General features: G+C 40.6%; 1 protein-coding gene across 6 annotated transcripts in view; it reads right to left on the bottom strand.

The window, feature by feature from the left end:
- Positions 1-4,316: 4,316 nt before the first annotated feature.
- GSPT1 (G1 to S phase transition 1) overlaps positions 4,317-22,964 on the bottom strand; it is a 49,636-nt gene continuing 30,988 nt past the window's right edge. For 4 of the 6 annotated variants that reach the window (XM_030797746.1, XM_030797747.1, XM_030797748.1 and 1 more), the window contains 6 exons: positions 22,391-22,484; positions 20,231-20,311; positions 13,543-13,716; positions 12,228-12,317; positions 11,904-12,072; positions 4,317-9,328 (listed from right to left, as the gene is read on the bottom strand). In XM_030797746.1, the coding sequence (XP_030653606.1) occupies positions 9,276-9,328; positions 11,904-12,072; positions 12,228-12,317; positions 13,543-13,716; positions 20,231-20,311; positions 22,391-22,484 (661 nt within the window). In that variant the 3' untranslated portion in view covers positions 4,317-9,275. The remainder of the gene's footprint in view (positions 9,329-11,903; positions 12,073-12,227; positions 12,318-13,542; positions 13,717-20,230; positions 20,312-22,390; positions 22,485-22,964) is intronic. The other 2 variants (XM_003269296.4, XM_012497326.2) reach the window with 1 other exon arrangement.

The raw sequence follows: 22,964 nt of genomic DNA, 5'->3' as shown, positions 1-22,964 counted from the left end.
AAAATAGGTTAAATAGCACAAAGTTAGTTCTCTTCTCCTTCCGTTTGCTGAAAGGGATACCATTAGTCTCTTTTTATCATTGACGAGAACCAGCTGACAACTTGCAGGACTGTGTTCTTTTAACCAGTACCAGTATATAACTGGTAAATGTTATGACAACTCAAAGTGCATCTTTGTTCAAACTAGGAAAGTTTTTTTTTTTTTTTGTTTTTTTGAGATGGAGCCTCTTTCTGTTGCTCAGGGTGGAGTGCAGTGGCGTGGTCTTGGCTCACTGCAACCTCTGCCTCCTGGGGTCAAGCAGTTCTCCTACCCCAGCCTCCGAGTAGCTGGGATTACAGGCATGTGCCACCATGCCTGGCTAATTTTTCTATTTTTAGTAGAGACGGAGTTTCAGCATGCTGACCAGGCTGGTCTAGAACTCCCAACCTCAGGCGATCCGCCTGCCTCGGCCTCCCAAAGTGCTGTGATTACAGGGGTGAGCCACTGTGCCTGGCAGGAAAGTTTTAAATAGCTACTATACTATAAAGTATTATGCTAGGTCATCAATAAGGGATCTATAAAAGGACTTAGAGAAGTTACTCATGCACAGAATTGAATAAATCTACCAAAAAAGAAGAAGAAAAGGACTTAGCCCTATAGTTTACAACAGTTATTTAGGAGAGGTGCAAGTCAGGTTAGTTCTGCAAGTTAGCCCTAGCAACATGAAAGTCACAGGGACAATCCAGTTTTAGAATTGGCACATCATTTAGTAATGGCACCTCAGGCCAGGCGCAGTGGCTCATGCCTGTAATCCCAGCACTTTGGGAGGCCAAGGCCAGTGGATCACCTGAGGTCAGGAGTTAGAGGCCTGGCCAACATGGCAAAACGCTGTCTCTACTAAAAAAAATACAAAAATTAGCCGGGCATGGTGGCATGTGCCTGTCATCCCAGCTACTCCGGAGGCTGAGGCAAGAGAATCGTTTGAACCTGGGAGGTGGAGGTTGCAGTGAGCCAAGATCCTGCCACTGCACTCCAGCCTGGGCGACAGAGCGAGACTCCATCTCAAAAAACAAAAAGGAAAGGAAAGAAATGGTACCTCACAGGCAATACAGGGAAGACCCTCTTTAAGATTGGAAAGGGAGATAAGAAGGAAGCCCATGTTATTTCACCACCTATTAGGATCACATTATCTGTTTATCCTTGGTAAGTTTTATAAAAGTAGATAAAGGAAGAAGAGGTGAGACTTTTCTCTCTGGTTTTACTTCCTTGCATTAGAGAAATTCAGAAGAAAGGTATTTGCATTTGCAACTAACCTGTCAAAGAATGCTAATTGGAAAGGAAAATCAAATCTCCCTTCAAGGATAGATCATTTGAATTAGAGAATATTCATAAAATGGAGTATTAGCAAAAAAAAAAAAAAAAAAAAAAGAGCTGCTGATACACACAGCATAATCTGTGAAATGTAATGTGCCAAAGATGACAAAGTTGAGTTCAAGCTATGTGATTCCATTTATGCAGAGTTCAAAAACAGACAAAACTATTATAATAGATGGCAAAACAGTGAATGCCTTGGCAAGAGGGGATTGGTTGGAAAGTAGCAGGAGAGTTTTCTGGGGTGATGTGTTCTGCATGTTGATGGGGTGTTTACACAGTTGTATACACTTGACAAACTCGTTGTAAACTTAAGATCTGTGCTTCTTACTGTATGCAAATTTTACCTTAATAAAAAATCCTCTCCTTTGTCGTACAACATCTGTTTTCTGGAACTTCTTTACAAATCATAATTACTCCTAAGAATCTAAATCTTGAAGATTTATTTTTTATCCTAAAACCTGATGTATTTGCCAGGGAATTAACAAAGATAGTGATGTTGACTGCTTTTAAGTAACTTCTGTAGTTTTAAAAAATTGATTCATAACAGAGGTACAGATTTTCAGGGTACATGTGGTAATTTGACACATTCATATAATGTGTACCAATCAAATCAAGGTAATTGGGATATCCATCGCCTATTTATCTCCATGTGGAAACGTTCAGATTATTTTCTTGTATTTGGAAATGTGGAACTTGTGTAGTTGATAAGCAAATACAAAGTCCTTTGGGAGTACTGTGCCCAGTTAAGTGGGATGAAATCCTCATTAAAAATTTCAACCTAAATATACAAGATACAAAACAAGTTAAATGTGGTTTTTTTTTTCCATTATGCCCTCTGAATTATTTTTACCAGTTATTACCAGTAGCTTGACTCTTGACTAAGCTCAAACCAGAGAACAGAACTTTTAGTGAAAATGCTTTAAACGTATAAACTAATATTACTGTTGGATGATCATCATTTCCATTGAAGGCAAATGTTAAGGGATCAAATGTGGGCAATGGGATGTTAAGAAAATGTGCAGCTAACATTAAATGTGACTCATTGCAGATAGAGGAAATTTTTGGCCTTTTTTTGAGATGGAGTCTCACTCCCATTGCGCAGGCTGGAGTGCAGTGGTGCCATCTCGGCTCACTGCAACCTCCACCTCCCGGCTTCAAACGATTCTCTTGCCTCAGCCTCCCAAGTAGCTGGGATTACAGGCTTGCGCTACCGTGCCTAGCTAATTTTAGTATTTTTAGTAGAGACGGGGTTTCGTCATGTTGGCCAGGCTGGTCTTGAACTCCTGACCTCAGGTGGTCCACCCACCTCGGCCTCCCAAAGTGCCAGGATTACAGGTGTGAGGCACTGTGCCTGGCCTGGCCTAATTTTTAACAGACAGATCATATTCCAAATAGTTCGAAAAGTACACTCATCAGCTAAAGGAATTTTACTTGTTGTAGGCAGTCTCTTATTCCTAGCAGAAAACACACGAAAATATTTCTTGCAAGTAATGTGGGTGCACAAAGCCTTCAGAAACAATTTAGGAAAGATTGACAATAACAAGAATTTCACTTAAAAAAAAAAAAAAAGAGACAGCATCTCACTATGTTGCCCAGGCTACAGTGCAATTCACAGGCGTAACCATAACCCACTGCAGCCTCAAACTCCTAGGCTCAGGTGATCTTGCCAACTCAGTAGCTGGGCCTACAGGCGTGTGCCACTGCATCTAGCAAATTTCACCTTTTTTTTTTTTTTTTTAAAGACTATTAACAGGCTGGAGTGCAGTGGTGTGATCTCGGCTCACTGCAACCTCTGCCTCCCGGGTTCAAGTGATTCTCCTGCCTCAGCCTCCCAAGTAGCTGGGATTACAGGCGCGTGCCACCACACTCGGCTGATTTTTCTATTTTTAGTAGAGATGGGGTTTTACCATGTTGGCCAGGATGGTCTCGATCTCTTTTGTTTTTTGAGAGGGAGTCTCGCTCTGTCGCCCAGGCTGGAGTGCTGTGGCGCGATCTCCGCTCACTGCAAGCTCCACCTCCCAGGTTCACGCCATTCTCCTGCCTTAGCCTCCCGAGTAGCTGGGACTACAGGCCACGCCCGGCTAATTTTTTGTATTTTTAGTAGAGACGGGGTTTCACCATGTTAGCCAGGATGGTCTCGATCTCCTGACCTCGTGATACACCCTCCTCGGCCTTCCAAAAAGTGCTGGGATTACAGGCACACACCTCCACGCCCAGCTAATTTTTGTATTTTTTAGTAGAGACCGGGTTTCACCGTGTTGGCCAGGCTGGTCTGGAACTCCTGACCTCAAGTGATCCGCCCGCCTCGGCCTCCCAAAGTGATTACAGGCATGAGTCACCGTGCCTGGCCTGAACCCCTACTTTAATAGCAAGCTTGGTCCCAAGTTTTAAGCTATGATTGGTTTAATGCCAAATACCTAGAGGCTGACTGCCAAAACCTCAAAGTGAATCACCTAAAGACAGTTCAAACAGGAACGTAGTGAGTACACAGGAATGAATTGCTGTCATTCAAGTAGCCACTGTGTATGTTACCTTTATCATTAATTTCTTCTTGCCCTTGCACATTGAATAAAAAGGGCAATCACTATTTGGTCTCTTGATCTTTATTAAAAATCCTGAATGTAGAGGTTCATAGTTCTGACAATAGTTGACGTTTCCCCCAACTCTACTGTTCACATAAAACCACATACTGTGATCTAGTTATTTATTACTCAGCGTCCCTAACTTCCTATAGGGTTATTAGTTTTGTTTCCTAAGGTTGTCGTATACATTATACAAAAGACTTGCATACCATATGCAAGCAGATGATGTTTGTGAATCCCTTATGTGACAGAGCTTATTAGATCCATCCAACAAACCTGTTGGTAGATGGTTCCAATACCTGATACAAAAATAAAAGGATTGTACAAAAAAGGGCATGACTTTTGCTTGTTACAACACAGGTAATTACAAATGACAAATCCTTCAAAAGGGAAGATGACAACTTTTATTGTTATTACAAAAGCAAATTTAACTTGTCATTTGAGTAATTGCAAGAGCAGACTAAGGGCTTAATCCTCACACAGGCACCAAGTCAGGCACAGTAGGTAGCTACAAATCGTTAAGAAAAAGATTTCTTCCTTACCTAGAGCACTCTTCCATGCTTTGGAATTAGGCTAAAAAACTCAGCAAACCTGATCAGTTCCCTTTAATCCTCTGTTTTTTTTAAAAAATGAGATCTAGGTATTAACCTGCTGTCTAGCGAAAACTAGTCACTAAGTCCTGGCCTGAGAGATACCCACATTTCCTTTAGAACAAACAGAACTAATAGCTGTGTACATTTCTGAGAGCCCGATGTGTGAGTCCTTAAAATGTAGACCTTGCAGGAGGCTCAGACCTCAGTTTCACCTAATGCATGTGGAGGAAATGGAGGTGAGAATAGTCACCTGAAGAGTGCAAGCGCTCCAGCTCCAGCTCCAGCACACACACACTTCCCTGGGCAGCAGGAAAAGGAGGTAGCAAGGACTTGGGCTGACTTCTGAAGCACTAAGCTAATGTGCCTGGTAGAGGGGAGCCTCAGGAAGCACAAGATGTCATTCCACCTGTGCCGTCCACAAACCTGAGGTTTCCACATTGTTTTAAAGGGCACAGTGGCAAATGTGACAAGGCAGAAAACAATAATCATTTCAAGGATCACTTAAGGAATCCTGGTGTTTTCTGCCTAATCAGACGTAGTACCAATCTGCTTTTCCCTTATATTGGAGAACATAAAGGTTTTAATCTCCACTCCCACACCTTCAGGCCCTTATAATAATCCTTAGTAAACAACTCAGCTAGCATTATTGTTTCAAGGAAGCATAGGATTAGAGGTATGTGAGAAGTGTATTTATTGAAGGGAAGACTCAGTAAATTCTAGGATATTAAAGTCAAGAATATCCTAGAGCCAAAACCCACCAAAAGTTGAACCAAATCTACCTGAACTGAATTGACAGTAAACTAGGTCAAATGGAATCCACGGAATTACTACTGGAAAATAAAAACACTTCCTATTCCATTTACTATGAAATCTAATCTAACCGACTGCTAAATGTAAACCTAGTTAAGTCTTTTGTGCATACGCGATTACACTTACTTAAGAAGTTGCTGCCATGGCAAGATCTCTAAAGAAACAAGATCAAGGATGTATTAGATGGCATCTGCTAGAATCACTGAAAAAGTTAGCTGGAAGAAATAAAAGCCTATTATTTGGAGACAGATAATTGTCTCCTAAATCCACTGGTTGCTCTCTACCTTACCTATGTCTGTGAGAGGATTAACGGCACAGTTTGTTCTGATAAGGTAGGCCAACAATGAATATAACATTTAACCATCCTAAAATCAGAGCTATAGTGCTATAACCAGATTTTTCACAAAGGGTTTTAAAGTTGAAATTTGCCTGATGTTAAGAGCTGTAATAAAACTGCATATTTTCCCCTTGACTACCTTAAATCCCTACCCAAAGCAATGAAGCTATCATCCATGAAGTAGCGGTCCGTGAGGAAGTCCATGCCAGTAAGGAAAGGTGCTAGAGTGCTGTTATGTGTAATAGTCACCAAAGATCACGGAGTAATTACAGTCATTACTAGTGTTCCTGAAGATCGCCAAGGGAGTTTAGCTGATTTTTTTCCAGAGTTCATCTTGGGAGCAGTTTTTGACCATAGGTTCAACTTTTTTCTTGGGTTGCAAAACTGCATCTGGCTGCAAGTCTAACCCAAAATATTCGCAGCGTATCAGCTGAGAGGATGCCGGCAACTGTTGAACTACATCACAGTTCAAAGTCCCATATTGTGAGAGCAGTACTTGTAGTTTATGTAACCAGCAAATATGAGTTACCTCTTGTTACAGTGAACAACCTGCACTGTTAGAGTTTAGGAACTTTTGACATTGGGTTATCACATAGTTCAAAGATTTTCAACTCACACAAAAAAATACATGGATTTAATTATTCAATAACACTTTACTATTGTCACTTAATCTCAAGACAATACACACTCAGTCCAACTCTTTTGGTTTGATTTTACATTGATTTTCACTTACTTTTGCAAATTAAAAACAAGAAATGAGTGCTGTATTTCCCCCCTCCCACAGTAAGAAACAAGGGTTTAAAATGGCAATTACTTAATGTTTATTTCAATATTTCTTAAATTCACTTTATTAATTTAAAAAACTAATTAAATAATCTAGCATGAAAGTTATATAAAGAACATCATTAATGTGAAAAGATGCAAGAAAAAAATCATTCTAGTAGAGCAACGTTAGAGAACAAATGCTTAGGTAATACCCTAAATATGCAGCCAACTACCCTATTTTTGCACTGTCGACCATATAAGCACGTTTGCATTTGCAGAAAACAGAATGACAGCATAGGAATTTGTATTGCTCTATAAAGGTCCAACATCTCCACATAATGCCAAGTTCACCTTAGACATTTTATTTCCTTATCCAAATGAACAGCCCGTGTAAGCAGGATTGAAAATGCATCAACTTTAAAAAGATGAGAACAATTTTCAAAGCCCATAGAACTTATGTTGCTGGTTAATTTTAGCATTGACATTTCTTGTGAATAATCTAATATTGCAAATATGCAAGAATCCAGTGGAATTTTTACAGTTACATTTGTATTTGTATGACCTGTTACTTTTTAGAGGTAGGCCCTTCACAGTTGATATCCAAGTTACTTAAGAGTCTTGGCAACATGCACATAATATTCTAACAGTGTAAATGTTTTAGTAGCCAACATAACTTATTTTTAAAAAACGTGTTCTATTTAGAAAGGGAACTCATCTCTGGAAATGATTTCAGTGGCTCTTGAACTTTTAAATATTCACTAAAATTCAAGCAATTGCTAGTGTTTGTTTTTATTAACATGGAATTACAAAAAGAACTATTATGTTTTGATTAAAAGCTCCTGTATTTTCCAGAAAAATAAAAGCCCAGAGATTTGCAGACATAATAAAATTTATTTAAATTTCATGCAATAGCCATAATTATAGTTTTAAGAGTCTGTAGGACAATAACTTTGCTCTGTCCATAAGATGTAGCCTCATTCAAGAAATGAATGGGGATTTCACAGTCCAGAGAACACTAGGCCAAGTGCGGTGCCTCACGCCTGTAATCCCAGCACTTTTGAGAGGCTGAGGCGAGCGGATCACTTGAGGTCAGAAGTTTGAGACCAGCCTGACCAATATGGGGAAACCTCGTCTCTACCAAAAATACAAAAATTAACTGGGCCTGGTGGTGGGCTCCTGTAATGCCAGCTACTCAAGAGGCTGAGGCAGGAAATTGCCTGAATCCAGGAGGTGGAGGCTGCAGTGAGCCCAGATTGAGCCACTGCACTCCAGCCTAGGTGACAGAGTAAGCCTCTGTCTCAAAACAAAACAAAACACCCATTAGATTAAGTTTTATGTTCCGTGACTGGAAATACAGTTTGTCTAGGCTTTTCTTTTCTGAGGAGCAAAATTACAGGGAAGGGACTTGTCATTAAATATACAATTACAAAGTATCTTATTTAGAGATAAATCACAATCTAAAAGAGGCTATCTTTGATAAATGGCAACACTCAACATCAAGGGGGCTTTGGATAAACCCACAAATTGCCTCCATTCCTCATTTATTCTCACGAAAAATTTCAAAGTCATGATAATTATAGCAGAAAGTCATTCAATCTAAAACCACCACAATGCTGCACTGTGGTTCATCAAAAACATGGTTAGCAAATTTCAGCTCTACACTCAAGAAAACTCAGTCAATTTCAAATAATTGAGATAAAACTTATACTGTGCTTCATTCTGCTTATCGCTGATAATTTTAATCTGTGCAGATTCTGATGATTCTAAATATTTTCATTTAGTTGCTGGGTTGAGATTTAGCTTTAACCAGCAAGGATCATCCAACCGTTAAAGTTACTGATACAAAGAGTAAACTGGGTAACTTGTAGAAGTGGCACTTGCAACTGATACGGTTTTCATATTAGAGGCATGCAGCTCTTATAAATACTAAAAGAGGAATTTTTACCAGGTCTCAAACATGCTTTATTTGTTGTAAATTCCACTAATTTAACGAGTTAATGGAATTTTCTCTAGGGGTACAATTTCATTATGCTTTACTTATAAAAACGACAGTATGCTGTTCTTTTATTTTAAACAACTTACTGTGTTTAAGAAATGTTACAATATAAATTGGCAAAAAAAAAAACAACTAAAAGACCTAGTAAAGCAGTGTCACATTTGGATAAAGGGATTTAACTGCATGTATGCATTAACCATCAAAAGAAGGGGTCAAACTAATCCTTTCCTTTAATACAAACTTGAACACTGTGAATGCCTCATTTATAGTGGGTAGGGAAAGTTTATAAAAGTCCAAGTAATAAAATGTATTCAATTACTTGGGAAAGTTAAAAAGCTAATGCAACAATGTTACATCCAGATAAAAAACATTATTCAAAAGCAATTCAAATACCGAAAAGGATTTCAAATTCAATATTTTATTAACATGGTAGTTGCCTTTGTAACATGTGCACACACACTCGCACACTCAGAATGATCTGCCTGGGGGAAAAATACTAAATATACTTAAGGGGAAAATGAAAAATAAAAAAATTCCTGTAGGTTTTCATTATTGTAGGCAATTATGTCCACATCACTTACAAAGCTATTGCCAAATCTGTCCAAGGAAGCAGAGTTTGAAGGGGGGGCTAGGGACGGGAATCTTGGGAAAAATTCAACAGTGGCATAGCAGAGCTCTCAATATGAGAAAGCTGACATAATGTGGACTTTTGCTGTGAATTTCCTCTTTGCGAAATATGGGGAAAGGTTTATCAATGGGCAGAAAATAAGAGAAGGCGGTGTGAAGTAGGCTTTTGCAGTCAATTTTCCTCACAGTATTGTGCAGGGTCATCAAGAAAATTAGTCTTTCTCTGGAACCAGTTTCAGAACTTTTCCAATTGCAATGGTCTTACCTAGAAATGAAATTTTAAAAAAATCTTTCAGTAGTTAACAGCAAGTCTATATAAGATATTAAAACTTATTATTTTAAATCGCAAAAATATTTTTTACAATGTAAGTTACTAATTAACTAGCTTTACTGCCAACCCATGATACTTCTGTTTAGGTAGTCTTAATAAGTGGGTCTTATTTGGGGGGGCTGGTAAAGAGATGGTTCCCTGTATCAAAAAACATATCTCCCCCCGCGCCCCCCAAACAATTGTCCTGCCTCATCCTCCCAAGTAGCTGGGATTACAGGTGCCTGCCACCACGCCCAGCTAATTTTTGTATTTTTAGTAGAGACGGGATTTCACCATGTTGGCCAGGCTGGTCTCAAACTCCTGACCTCAGGTGATCCATCCGCCTCAGCCTCCCAAAGTGCTGGGATTATAGGCATGAGCCACTGCGTAAAGACAGAGTCTTACTCTGTCACCCAGGCTGGAGTGCAGTGGCATGACTTCGGCTGACTGCAACATCCTCCTCCTGGGTTCAAGTGATTCTCCTGCCTCAGCCTCCTGAGTAGCTGGGAGTATGGGTGCCTGCCACCATGCCCATTGTAATTTTTGTATTTTTAGAAGAGGCAGGGTTTCACCAGTTGGCCAGGCTGGTCTTGAACTCTTGGCCTCAGGTGATCCGCCTGCCTCGGCCTCCCAAAGTGCTGGGATTACAGGCGTGAACCACCACACCGGGCCAAAAAACCTCTTTGGATTAAAAAAAAAAAAAGGGGAATATCCGTATTTGTGGAATATCCACACAATGGAGTACTATTCAGCGATACAAAGGAATAAATAACATGATGTTACACGGTTGAACCTCAAAATCATACTAAGTAAAATAAACTAGACAAAGGACCACATAATTTATAATTCTATTTACGAAGTGTCTATAAAAGACAAATTGAAAAATGGTTGCCTAGGGGTGAAGGTGGGAATAAGGGGTGATTATGAACAGGTGTAAGGTTTCTTTTTAGGTGTTCTAAATGTTCTAATATTAGTATATGGTGATAGTTGTACAATTCTGTAAACATACTAAAATTCATTGAATTACATATTTAAAACAGGTCAATTTCATATTATGGAAATTATATCTCAATAAAGCTGCTAAAAAAAATCCCAAAACCTATCCTTAAGTAACTGAAAAGGCACAGCAATCACCACTGACTACAATGCAGTGAACACGTCCTTCTGGTAGTACTCCTGAGGACTGAAAGGGATACAAAACCCACTGGGTCTTGTGGAAAACCTAAAAGCCAAGTTAGGTTTTTTGTTTTTTTTTTTTAAAGCCAAGTTATCTTTTAGGAAAAAATAATTCTAGGGTTAAGAATTCCTGCTACATTAATTGCTTTTCTTCTGTCTTCCTGATTTTATCAGGTTCTGAGTGGTAAACTAAAACTATCATTTTGTTATATTAATAAGATAAACTCAATAACCAGTTTTACTATCAACCAGAAGAGTTCTGGGCCTTTAAAGTAAAATAAACACTGTCTTTATACAATTTCATCCAATGTAAAGTTCAGGAACTGTATTCATCACCAGGGCTTAGCACAGTTCCTGACACTTTGTAGATACAAAGTAGTTTTTGCTAAATGGAATTGGAATGAACATGTGAAATAACTATCCTGTATTTCAATGGAACTATAAAGTTTTACATAAAGTCTTCTGTAGTCTTAAAATGGTTATCTAAGTTAGAAATATTAACAGCCAGGCCGGGTGTGGTGGCTCACGCCTGTAATCCCAGCACTTTGGGAGGCCAAGGCGGGCGGATCACGAGGTCAGGAGATCAAGACCATCCTGGCCAACATGGTGAAACCCCATCTCTACTAAAAATACAAAAAATTAGCCGGGCGTGGTGCCAGCGCCTGTAGTCCCAGCTACTCGGGAGGCTGAGGCAGGAGAATGGTGTGAACCTGGGAAGTGGAGCTTGCAGTGAGCCAAGATTGCGCCGCTGCACTCCAGCCCGGGCGACAGAGCGAGACTCCGTATCAAAAAAAAGGAAAGGAAAGGAAAAAGGAAAGGGAAAGGGAAAGGAAAAGGAAAGGAATATTAAAAGCTCATAAGGAAACGTTTCATATCAATCATTTTGTTTTTATGCCAAAGAGCTTCATGACCCCAAGATGGGAATATTAGTTGTTCTGCGTCACCCAGAGGTAGACAGAAATGGATGCACACAAAAGGTCACAAACATTAGACCTCTGAAAAATTAGGTGTAAAAAAAAAAATCAATCTCTATATCCCTTTTAATCTCTAGGCATATTACAAAGGATTACATCATAGAAATATCTTAGTAAACAAAATAGCCCTCCAAATCCACTACTCACAAAACATCAAAATTAAGATTCTTCACGTAGAGCATTACTAGATTTGGCATTACTATTAAAATACGTGGTCAATTCTGTCCAATACACTCAACCATAAAACATTCATACGAATATAGAATGTGAATCGAAGTTTTCTGTGAACCTGCTGCAATATGTACTGTACTGAGATGATGAAGATGACCAAAGCTAGGTATCCTGGATATACTACTAGACATCAGTTTAAAAGCTCTTACCCTCATCTCTTAAGGTGAAACGACCCATCTGAGGGAAGTCTTTAAAGGTCTCAAGGCAGATGGTTCCTGCTGTCCTTAAGCGAGCAATGCATACTTGATCTTGTTTCACAAAACGGGGTCGGGTCTTACTTTTTTCTCCTGATTTTTTGTCTACCAAGCAGATTAAGGCCTAACCAAGAAAAGAGTATGAGAAAATCAGAATAATGCCAAATAAATAATCTTTAAGAATAGGTGTAGAAATAAAAGTGCATCACTGTTGCTGATTAGAAATTATGAAAATAAAACAGTATTAAAACAGAAATAAACCAGTTATCTTAAACTCACTGTTATTTCGACTTCCTCAATACAGGTATGAATATGCAGCACCGCATTATAGCCTGGGCAGATGATGGATTTGTGCTCTATAATCACTATCTGTCAAACAAACAAACAAACACATTCTTATCTTTATCCTTAGGGTAAATAAGAATTCAGTGTTCTCAAGCGCCATGTAAATCCCAAGAATTAGTGTTACCATCTCAGTAGGACACCAACTTAAGTGATTTTTGTGTTAGAGGGGATAGGTTTGTCTTACTAATTTTGTTCATAGGATGGGTCAGGCTGCTTGACCTCAAAGCATGAATTTCAATATCCTATCCTGTATTTATCTTCTTGGCAAGTCCCTGGTCAACTTTCAAAACACAGCAGGCTGGCTGGGTGCAGTGGTTCACGCCTGTAATCTCAGCACTTTGGGAGGCTGAGGCGGCAGGGGGGCCGGGGGGATCACTTGAGGCCAGGAGTTCAGGACCAGCCTGGACAACATGGTGAAACCCTGTCTCTACTAAAAATACAAAACAATCAGCCAGGCGTGGTGGCGGGCGCCTATAATCCCAGCTACTCAGGAGGCAGGACAATCGCTTGAATCCCGGAGGTGGAGGTTGCAGTGAGCCGAGATCGCGCCACTGCACTCCAGCCTGGGTGACAGAGCAAGACCCCATCTCCAAACAAAACAAAAGACAGCAGGCCAACTTTCTTATCTGGGAAGGCTTTCCTTATATTCCCCAAGGAATTAAGCTAATTTTTACCGCTCAGAAGCTACCTAAATGTAAACTTATCCAGCTTTATCCATTTCTCAATATCCAAGGTCCAGTAAACAACCTTACATCTGGCATCAAAATCTAACTTGGTTAGTTGTCATACCTTAGAATGGAACTTTAAAAAATTCTGTTAATCACACCAGTCACTTACTCTGTCATTCTCCCAGGGAGGTTAGATTGTTAATAACAGGGAAACCTGTGTGATTTCTTGTCTGGAAAGCTATGTGCTGTGAATGAGCACATAAACCATGACTTCCACAGTAACTGTGCTCTGGTCAAAGTAAATATTAGATACTCTAAAATGTATCATCAGGAGATCAAACATAAAAAGGAACTTACAAAGAATACTCCTTATCCAGTAAGCACTTGTACCAGCTTGAAGACCTTGTATGAGGTGCCTATTGTGGTTATGATATATAAGTGGCTTATAATATTTCCATTCCCCTTCTCTATGCTAAGATGGGTTAACTGGCATGTCACCAATAATCAGGACAAAAGGCACTGATATTCTAATTTCATTTAGACATTAAAACCCACTATGACGACAACAATAATTTGTTTACCTGGGCATCAAATGTGCGTCCAGAATGACAAAGATTATTAGGATCACAAAGTATAAACCCTGGAAGAATCTCCTCTTCTTCAATTCCTTTCAGTCTGATTTTGAGGTTTTCACCTGGGGCTACAGTATCAGTTTCTACATCATCGGAAAGTATTCCAAGAACTTCCACGTTGTGCTTTAAAAGAAAACAAGACTGGAGGTTTTCTGACACATTTCACTGCATTACGGAACATAAAATGACCTGAATGTCTGCTCAATAAAGAGTTGCAAGATTTGACTGCAAACACTTATATTTGTATGACATAAAATCTTAGCCTAGATATGATCAGTGAAAATCATATCCTAGAAGTATAACTGCCAATTAAAGTATTAACGTGTCACCTTTCAAATATCACATTCTAATCATTTCCAACTAGAACACTGTATACACTAGCATTTGCCTTTTTTACCTTTTCAAAATCAAAAACAATTTAATATTTGGATTTCAGTTTTATGGATATAATTTCGATTATTATGGAATTCTATGAAGGATTTAATAAACCTGTCTTCCATTACCTATCAATCTCCAAGTATTGGAATTGTGCACTAATTAAAAATTATTGAACTAAGCTTTAAAAGTCTATCAACTCTTTAATGAATACATAATTTCCTTTTGGTGTGATGAAATGCTCTGGAATTAGATAGTGATGATGGCTGCATAGCATTGTTGTTGTTTTTTTTTTTTTTTTTTTTTTTTTTTTTTTGAGACAGAGTTTTGCTCTTGTTGCCCAGGCTGGAGTGCAGTGGTGCGATCTTGGCTCACTGCAACCTCTGCCTCCTGGGTTCAAGCCATTCTCCTGCCTCAGTCTCCCAAGTAGCTGGGATTACAGGCACCCGCCACCACGCCTGGCTAATTTTTTGTATTTTTAGTAGAGATGAGGTTTCACCATGTTGGCCAGGCTGGTCTCAAACTCCTGACCTCAGGTGATCATCCACCCACCTTGGCCTCCCAAAGTGCTCAGATTACAGGCATGAGCCACTGTGCCCAGCCTAAACTCTTTGTTTCTAACAAAATAGTCCATAGAGCTGGGTAGTCCACATGCCTTTAGCCCCACTACTTGGAAGGTTGAGGCATGAGGATTGCTTGAGCCCAGGTGTTTAAGGCTGCAGTGAGCTATGATCACACCACCACACTGTAGCCTGAGTGACACAGTGAGACCCTGTCTTTAAAAAAAAAAAAAAGTTTTTAATGTAAAAATAAAATAGTTATGGAAGCCTCCAGTTCTGATGCCAGTATTGCTCCTCAGTACTTCCAATGCTGGCTGTGGCAGTAAGGTGAAGCAAAGAACAAGTGACGTGAGAGGAGATACACATGAAATTTACCATCAGTGACATTTACTACATTAATAATGCTATGCAGGCCGGGTGCAGTGGCTCACGCCTCAGCACTTTGGGAGGCCGAGACGGGTGGATCACCTGAGGTCAGGAGTTTGAGACCAGCCTGGCCAACATGGTGAAACCTTGTCTCTACTAAAAATACAAAAGAAAAAAACAATTAGCCTGGCATGGTGACAGGTGCCTGTAATCCCAGCTACTCAGGAGGCTTGGGCAGGAGAATCGCTTGAACCCAGGAGGCAGAGGATGCAGTGAGCCTAGATCGTGCCACTGTACTCCAGCCTGGGCAACAAGAGCGTAATTCCATCTCCAAAAAACAAACAAACCAACCAACAACAACAAAAAAAAAAAAAAAAAAAAAAGGGCCGGGTGCGTGGCTCACACCTGTAATCCCAGCACTTTGGGAGGCCAAGGCAGGTGGATCACAAGGTCAGGAGTTCAAGGCCAGCCTAGCCAAGATGGTGAAACCCTGTCTCTACTAAAAATACAAAAATTAGCCAGGCGTGGTGGCGGGCGCCTGTAATCCCAGCTACTTGGGAGGCTGAGGCAGAGAATTGCTTGAACCCTGGAGGCGGAGTTTGCAGTGAACGTAGATGATGCCACTGCACTCCAGCCTGAGCCACAGAAGGAGACTCCATCTCAAAGAAAAAAAAAAAAAAAAGAAAGAAAGAAACAAGAGTTTAGAAGTCACTCACCTAAAACACAATCTGTATCGGCTGGGCGCAGTGGCTCATGCCTGTAATCCCAGCACTTTGGGAGGCCAAGGCAGGTGGATCACGAGGTCAGAAGTTCAAGATCAGCCTGGCCAACATGGTGAAACCCTGTCTCTACTAAAAATACAAAAATGAGCTGGGCATGGTGGCACGTTCCTGTAATCCCAGCTACTCGGGAGGCTGAGGCAGGAGCATTGCTTGAACCGGGACCCGGGAGGTGGAGGTCGCAGTGAGCCGAGATCGTGCCACTGCACTCCAGCATGGGCTACAGAGCGAGACTCCGTCTCAAAAAAAAAAAACCAAAAAAACAAAAAACAATCTGTATCTCAGAACAGTTTTATAAAATATCAAAGTAAAAAATAACCAATTTTTAATTTAACCCATTAATTACTTACTGTGGTAAAATACATGTAACAAAATTTACCATCATAACCATTTTAGGTATACATTTCAATAGTATTAAATACATTTAAAATATTGTACAACCAATATTTAGAACTCTGAAATCTTGTTGTCTTGCAAAACTGAAACTCCCCATTCCCCCAAACCCTGGCAACCACCATCCTACTTTCAGTTGACAAATGTGACTATTCCAGGTAGCTCATTTAAGTAGAATCATACAGTATTTGTCTTTTTGTGACTGTTTTATTTCACATAGCATAATGTCGTCAAGGTTCATTCATGTTGTGGCCTGTGTCAGAACTTCCTTTTTAAGGCTGTGCAATATTCTATTACATATATGTAACATGCTTTCTTTATCCATTCATCCTTTATGGACACCAGGGTTGCTTCCACCTTCTGGCTACTGTGAATAATGCATCTATGAACATGTTTATACAGATATCTGAGACTCTGCTTTCAACTCTTTTGCGTATATACTCAGAAATAGTATTGCTGGATTATGTGGGAAATCTGTTTAATTTTTTGAGGAACTGCTATATTTTTTCACAGCACTTGGCACAATCTTACATTACCAACAGTGCACAAGGGTTCCAAATTCTCCACATCCTTGCCAACATGTTACTTTGTTTTCCAAAAAAAGTTTTTAATTGAGATGGGATCTCACACATAGTGGGAGATCCAGCCTGGTCTCAAAACTCAAGTGATCCTCCTGCCTCAGCTTCTCCCAAAGTGCAGGGATTATAGGCGTAAGCCACCATGTCCAGCCCTGTGGATTTGATTTTTATTTCCCTAATGGTTAGCGGTGCTAAGCATCTTTTCATGTACTTTTTCGCTGTTTGTACATCTTCTTTGGAAAAATGTCTATTGCAGTCCTTTGCCCATTTCTGAATTGGGTTGTTTAGGTTTTTTGTTGACTTGGAGGAGTTCTTCATATATTCTAGATATGAACCCCGTATTCAGATACATGACTGGCAAATGTTTTCTCTCATTCCGTAGGTTGCCAACCCCATGAATTTTTTATTGTAAAAGTCTGGCCTCTTTTTTATTTGATAAATTTGAGACGGAGTCTCGCACTGTCACCCGTGCTGGTGTGCAGTGGCATCATCTCAGCGCGCTGCAACCTCCGCCTCCTGGGTTCAAGTGATTCTCCTGTCTCAGCCTCCTGGGTAGCTAGGATTACAGCCACCCGCCGACACACTTGGCTAATTTTTTGTATTTTTAGTAGAGACGGGGTTTCACTATGTTGGCCAAGCTGGTCTCGAACTCCTGACCTCGTGATCCACCCACCTCGGCCTCCCAAAGTGCTGGGATTACAGGCATGGCCCACCCACCACCGCCTCTATGTCTTTTAAACTATTCTAGCTCTGTTCCACTGAGATTCAGGAGGACTAAACTGAAGTGAGTTTTGAGGCTTGCTCAACTCTAGGACATTCTATACCTGCCTAGTGATTAGTAGCAAGTGACGGCTTCCACAGAGAACAGCCACTTTCTCTATACTAGTTACTAAGGCCCCTTACTTGCAAATATGTCTGGGCATTAACTTCACTTATGTTTAGAGAATCATACCTTTTTCTGTTCTGGTAAAATATAATAACATTCAACTTTTAAACCATTTTACTTTGCAATTCAGTGCCATCTAGTATATTCACCATGTTATACAATCAATACCACTATCTAATTCTAAAACTTTATTGTCCGAAAAAGGAAATCCTATACCCATTAAGCAGTCACTCCCTACTTTCCCTCCTTCAGCCCCTTGCAACCACCAAGCTACGTTATCCCTCCATAGCTTTTTTTTTTGAGAAAAGGTCTCGCTCTGTTGCCCAGCCTGGAGTGCAGTGGTGTGATCAGAGCTCATACATCATAGCAACCTTGACTTCCTGGGCTCAAGCAATCCTCCTGCCTCAACCTCCCAAACAGCTGGGACCACAGGCACATATCACCACAAGTGGCTAATTTTATTTTTCATAGAGACAGGGTCTCCCTATGTTGCCCAGTGTGGTCTCCAACTCCTGGGCTCAAGCAATCAGTCCACCTCCAACTCCCAAAGTGCTAGGTGTTAGCCACCATGCCTGGCTCATCTCCATAACTTTTTGTGACAACTCCACAGACGAAACTGAGTAAGTAAGGGCTGGGTGTGGTGGCTTACGCCTGTAATCCCAGCACTTTGGGAGGCCCAGGAGGGCAAATCCCGAGGTTAGGAGTTCGAGACCAGCCTGGCCAACATGGTGAAATCCTGTCTCTACTAAAACCACAAAAATTAGCCAGATATGGTGATATGCCTGTAATCCCAGCTACCCGGGAGGCAGAGGTTGCAGTGAGCTGAGAATGCACCACTGCACGCGAGCCTGGGCGACAGGGTGAGACTCCATCTCAAAACAACAACAACAGCAACAGCAACAACTAAGAACTCAACCTGAGAATTATTTTCATTCAGATGTTAGCCTTCAAGTTGCAAAGATAATAGGAAAAAGAAGGCTTTAAAATATAAACATTTTAGAAGATACTATATATTCTAATCGCCAATGCACAATGTTGTGGGAAGTCAGGGACCCCAAACGGAGGGACCGGCTGAAGCCATGGCAGAAGAACGTGGATTGTGAAGATTTCATGGACATTTATTAGTTCCCCAAATTAATACTTTTATAATTTCTTATGCCTGTCTTTACTGCAATCTCTAAACATAAATTGTAAAGATTTCATGGACACTTACCACTTCCCCAATCCCCTTGTGATTTCCTATGCCTGTCTTTACTTTAATCTCTTAATCCTGTCAGCTGAGGAGGATGTATATCGCCTCAGGACCCTGTAATAATTGCATTAACTGCACAAATTGTACAGCATGTGTGTTTGAGCAATATGAAATTTGGGCACCTTGAAAAAAGAACAGGATAAGAGCAATGTTTAGGAAACAAGAGAGATAACCTTAAACTCTGACCACCAGTGAGCCGGGCAGAACAGAGCCATATTTCTCTTCTTTCAAAAGCAAATGGGAGAAATATTGCTGAATTCTTTTTCTCAGCAAGGAACATCCCTGAGAAAGGGAATGCGCACCTGGGGTTGGGTCTCTGAACTGGCCCCCCTGGGCGTGGCCGTCTCTTATGGTCGAGACTGGGGGGGTGAAATAGACCCCAGTCTCCCATAGCGCTCCCAGGCTTATTAGGAAGAGGAAATTCCCGCCTAATAAATTTTGGTCAGACCGGTTGATCTCAAAACCCTGATAAGATGTTATCAATGACAATGGTGCCCGAAACTTCATTAGCAATTTTAATTTTGCCTCGGTCCTGTGGTCCTGTGATCTTGCCCTGCCTCCATTTGCCTTGTGATATTCTATTACCTTGTAAAGTACTTGATGTCTGTGACCCACACCTATTCGCACACTCCCTCCCCTTTTGAAACTCCCTAATAAAAACCTGCTGGTTTCTGCAGCTTGTGGGGCATTACGGAACCTACCGACATGTGATGTCTCCCCCGGACGCCCAGCTTTAAAATTTCTCTCTTTTGTACTCTGTCCCTTTATTTCTCAAGCTGGCCGACGTTTAAGGAAAATAGAAAAGAACCTACGTGAATATCGGGGGAGATTCCCTGATAGCACAAGGCATCAAGAAGCCAGATAATACAATTTTTAAGGTGCCAATTATGTCTAAATATTACATTTGATAATGGATTCTTTTTCTAATTTACTCTGCCTGGAGTTAGCATGATAAATAAATTCTCACTGAAATCTAGCAAAATCCCCATCTGAAGGTACTGATGACTCAAGTCTGTGGTCCTGCATAAGCAACATCTTAGGAGCTGTTAGAGAAGCCCCGCCTCAGGTTATCTGCAAATATCAGCAATTGAACATCAAAAATGACACAAAGGAGGCCAGGCATGATGGCTGTAATCCTAGCACTTTGGGAGGCCAAGATGGGAGGATTGTTTGAGGCCAGGAGTTAGAGACTAGTCTGGTCAACATAGTGAGACCCCATTTCATTTTTTATTTAAAAAAAAAAAAAAATTAGTCAGGCAGAGTGGCACAAGCCTACAGTCCCAGTTACTTGGGAGGCTCAGGTGGCAGGATTGCTTGAAAGTTCGAGGCTGCAATAAGCTATGATTGTGCCACTGCAGTCCTGCCTCGGTGACAGAACAAGACCCTCTCTCTTAAAAAAAGAAAGAAAAATCAATAAATAGATGGGAAACAGCATAACCGATTCTTACCTTGTTTGGCATCATCACAAGCTGCTGGCCTTTACAAATAGATCCTGATTCCAGCTTTCCTAGGACCACAGTGCCCATATCCTGATCAAATGTAAAATAAAATCCAGTTTCAGACTTATTGGTGCTGTATAACAGCTCAATAGCCCAAAGTGAAATTCTACACTGCTTATTCATACAGGAAAATCATTTGCTTAAGTAGAAAGCTTAGATTCATCTTAAACTCAGTAACAAATACCCTATAATAATTTGTGTCATAAGCATATGTATGATCATATTAATAATTCAGTATGCCTATGATTTAAAAAGAAAATACGGCACAGGCTGGGTGCGATGGCTCAAGCCTATAATCCCAACACTTTGGGAGGTGGAGGGGGGCGGACCACCTGAGGTCAGGAGTTCGAGACCAGCCTGGCCAATATGGCGAAACCCCATCTCTACTAAAAATACAAAAAAAAAAAAAAAAAGCCAGGCATGGTGGAATGCCTATAATCTCAGCTACTCGGGAGGCTGAAGCAGAAGAATTATCTGAACTTAGGAGGCAGAGGTTGCAGTGAGCTGAGAATGAACCACTCGACTCCAGCTTGGGTGACAAGAGCAAGATTCTGTCTCAAAAACAAGGCTGGGCTCAGTGGCTCACGCCTGTAATCCCAGCACTTTTGAGAGGCCGAAGCGGGTGGATCACAAGGTCAGGAAATCGAGCCCATCCTGGCCAACATGGTGAAACCTCGTCTCTACTAAAAATACAAAAATTAGCTGGGTGTGGTGGTACATGCCTTAATCCCAGCTACTTGGGAGGCTAAGGCATGAGAATCGCATGAACCTAGGAGGCGGAGGTTGCAGTGAGCCCAGATCGTGCCACTGCACACCAGCCTGGCGAAACAGCGAGACTCCATTTCAAAAAAAAAGGTGCAGAAAACAACACAGAAGTTTATATTGGAAGATCTGAACTGTTTGTACAAATTCAGGTTCTCCTGATCTCTAGGCCTGTTTCCTCATATATAAAATTGGAAAAAACAATACTTGTTAAAGAAATTTAGAATGGAGCTAATTAAAGAATGATGTATTTGAGGAGGGGAAAACATTACATACATTGATATCGCGAAACTTAAAAATTCAAGTTGGAAATCCAGTTAAAAACAAGGAAGTTTATTTTTTTTAAGATGAACATCCAGTGCTGGTGAGGCTGTGGTAAAACTAACACTCATGCTGCTAGTGGTGACAGAAGTTAGCACAGTATTTTTGCGATGCTATTTACCAATATGCATCAACTTTAATGAGAAAATCCTTTCAGCCCAGCAGTTACATCTATGAGTTTATCACTGAGATATGATCCCTGGCTCATCGGGAAACAGCTAAAATAAACTAAACTTGTTGAATAGATTATGGACTATCTATACCACTAATATAAAGCCATTAAGAAAAAGACATCAATATTATGTTGTTAATAAAGTTTTTGGACCAGGCATGGTGGCTCATGCCTGTAATCCCAGCACTTTGGGAAGCCAAGGCGGGCGGATCACCTGAGGTTAGGAGTTCGAGACCAGCCTGGCCAACATGGTGAAAACCGGTCTCTACTAAAAATATAAAAAACAATTAGCTGGATGCAGTGGCACACGCCTGTAGTCCCAGCTACTCAGGAGGCTGAGGCTGGAGAATCTCTTGAACCTGGGAGGCAGAGGTTGCAGTGAGCTGACATCACACCACTGCACTCTAGCCTGGGTGACACAGTGAGACTCCATCTCAAAAAAAAAAAAAAAAAAAAAGAAGATGAAGGCTGGTGGCTCATGCCTGTAATCCCAGCACTTAGGGAGGCCAAGGCAGGTGGATCACAAGGTCAGGAGATAGAGACCATCCTGGCTAACACATTGAAACCCCGTCTCTACTAAAAATACAAAAAATTAGCTGGGTGTGGTGGCAGGAGCCTGTAGTTCCAGCTACTCGGGAGGCTGAGGCAGGAGAATCACTTGAACCTGGGAGGCGGAGCTTGCAGTGAGCCAAGATTGCACCACGGCACTCCAGCCTGGGGGACAGAGTGCGAGACTCTGTCAAAAAAAAAAAAAAAAAAAAAAAGAAAGGAAAAAAGTTTTCATAATTAGAAACAAAATGCACCACAATGATTTCACGTCCCAGGAAACCCAATTTCTTTCACATTTTGGGTACCTTGTACTTATCCACAATTGGCAGCCTGATTGGTCCATCAACTGATCTATTGAAGTTTGGCAAATTATCCAGATATGGAATAAATGGTAATCCACTGAGAACATAACAACAATATCCATTAAAGAAAAGAAAGTCAACATAAATATCAAAATGTTAAGTTACATGACTATAACTTTAAACAGGTTATAATAATATTTTCATTCTACTCATGTATTCTTCCCATTCAACCAATTTATTATCCATTTCATCTCACTTATTCCACAGAAAACTAAAAATATTACAAAATTGCTCAGTATAAGGCTTCCTCATAAACTTATTAAAATTTAGAAGAATATTTTATAGTAAATAGCCTACATGTAATAAATTGACTATACTCTATTACTTAATTTTTATGGACTTTTCCAGCTATGAAACCAAGATTCTATAGAATAATTTCCCCTTTAAACATACAGTATTGGCTGGGTGCAGTGGCTCATGCCTATAATCCCAGCACTTTGGGAGGCCGAAAGGCAGGTGCATCTCTTGAGTCCAGGAGTTCGACACCAGCCTGGGCAACATGGTGAATCCCTGTATC

Source organism: Nomascus leucogenys, chromosome 18, assembly GCF_006542625.1.
Source record: "Nomascus leucogenys isolate Asia chromosome 18, Asia_NLE_v1, whole genome shotgun sequence".
In the NCBI taxonomy this organism is placed as follows: domain Eukaryota; kingdom Metazoa; phylum Chordata; class Mammalia; order Primates; family Hylobatidae; genus Nomascus; species Nomascus leucogenys.
Note: the sequence above shows the minus strand (reverse complement) of the source record. Positions and strands in the feature narration are given on the sequence as shown.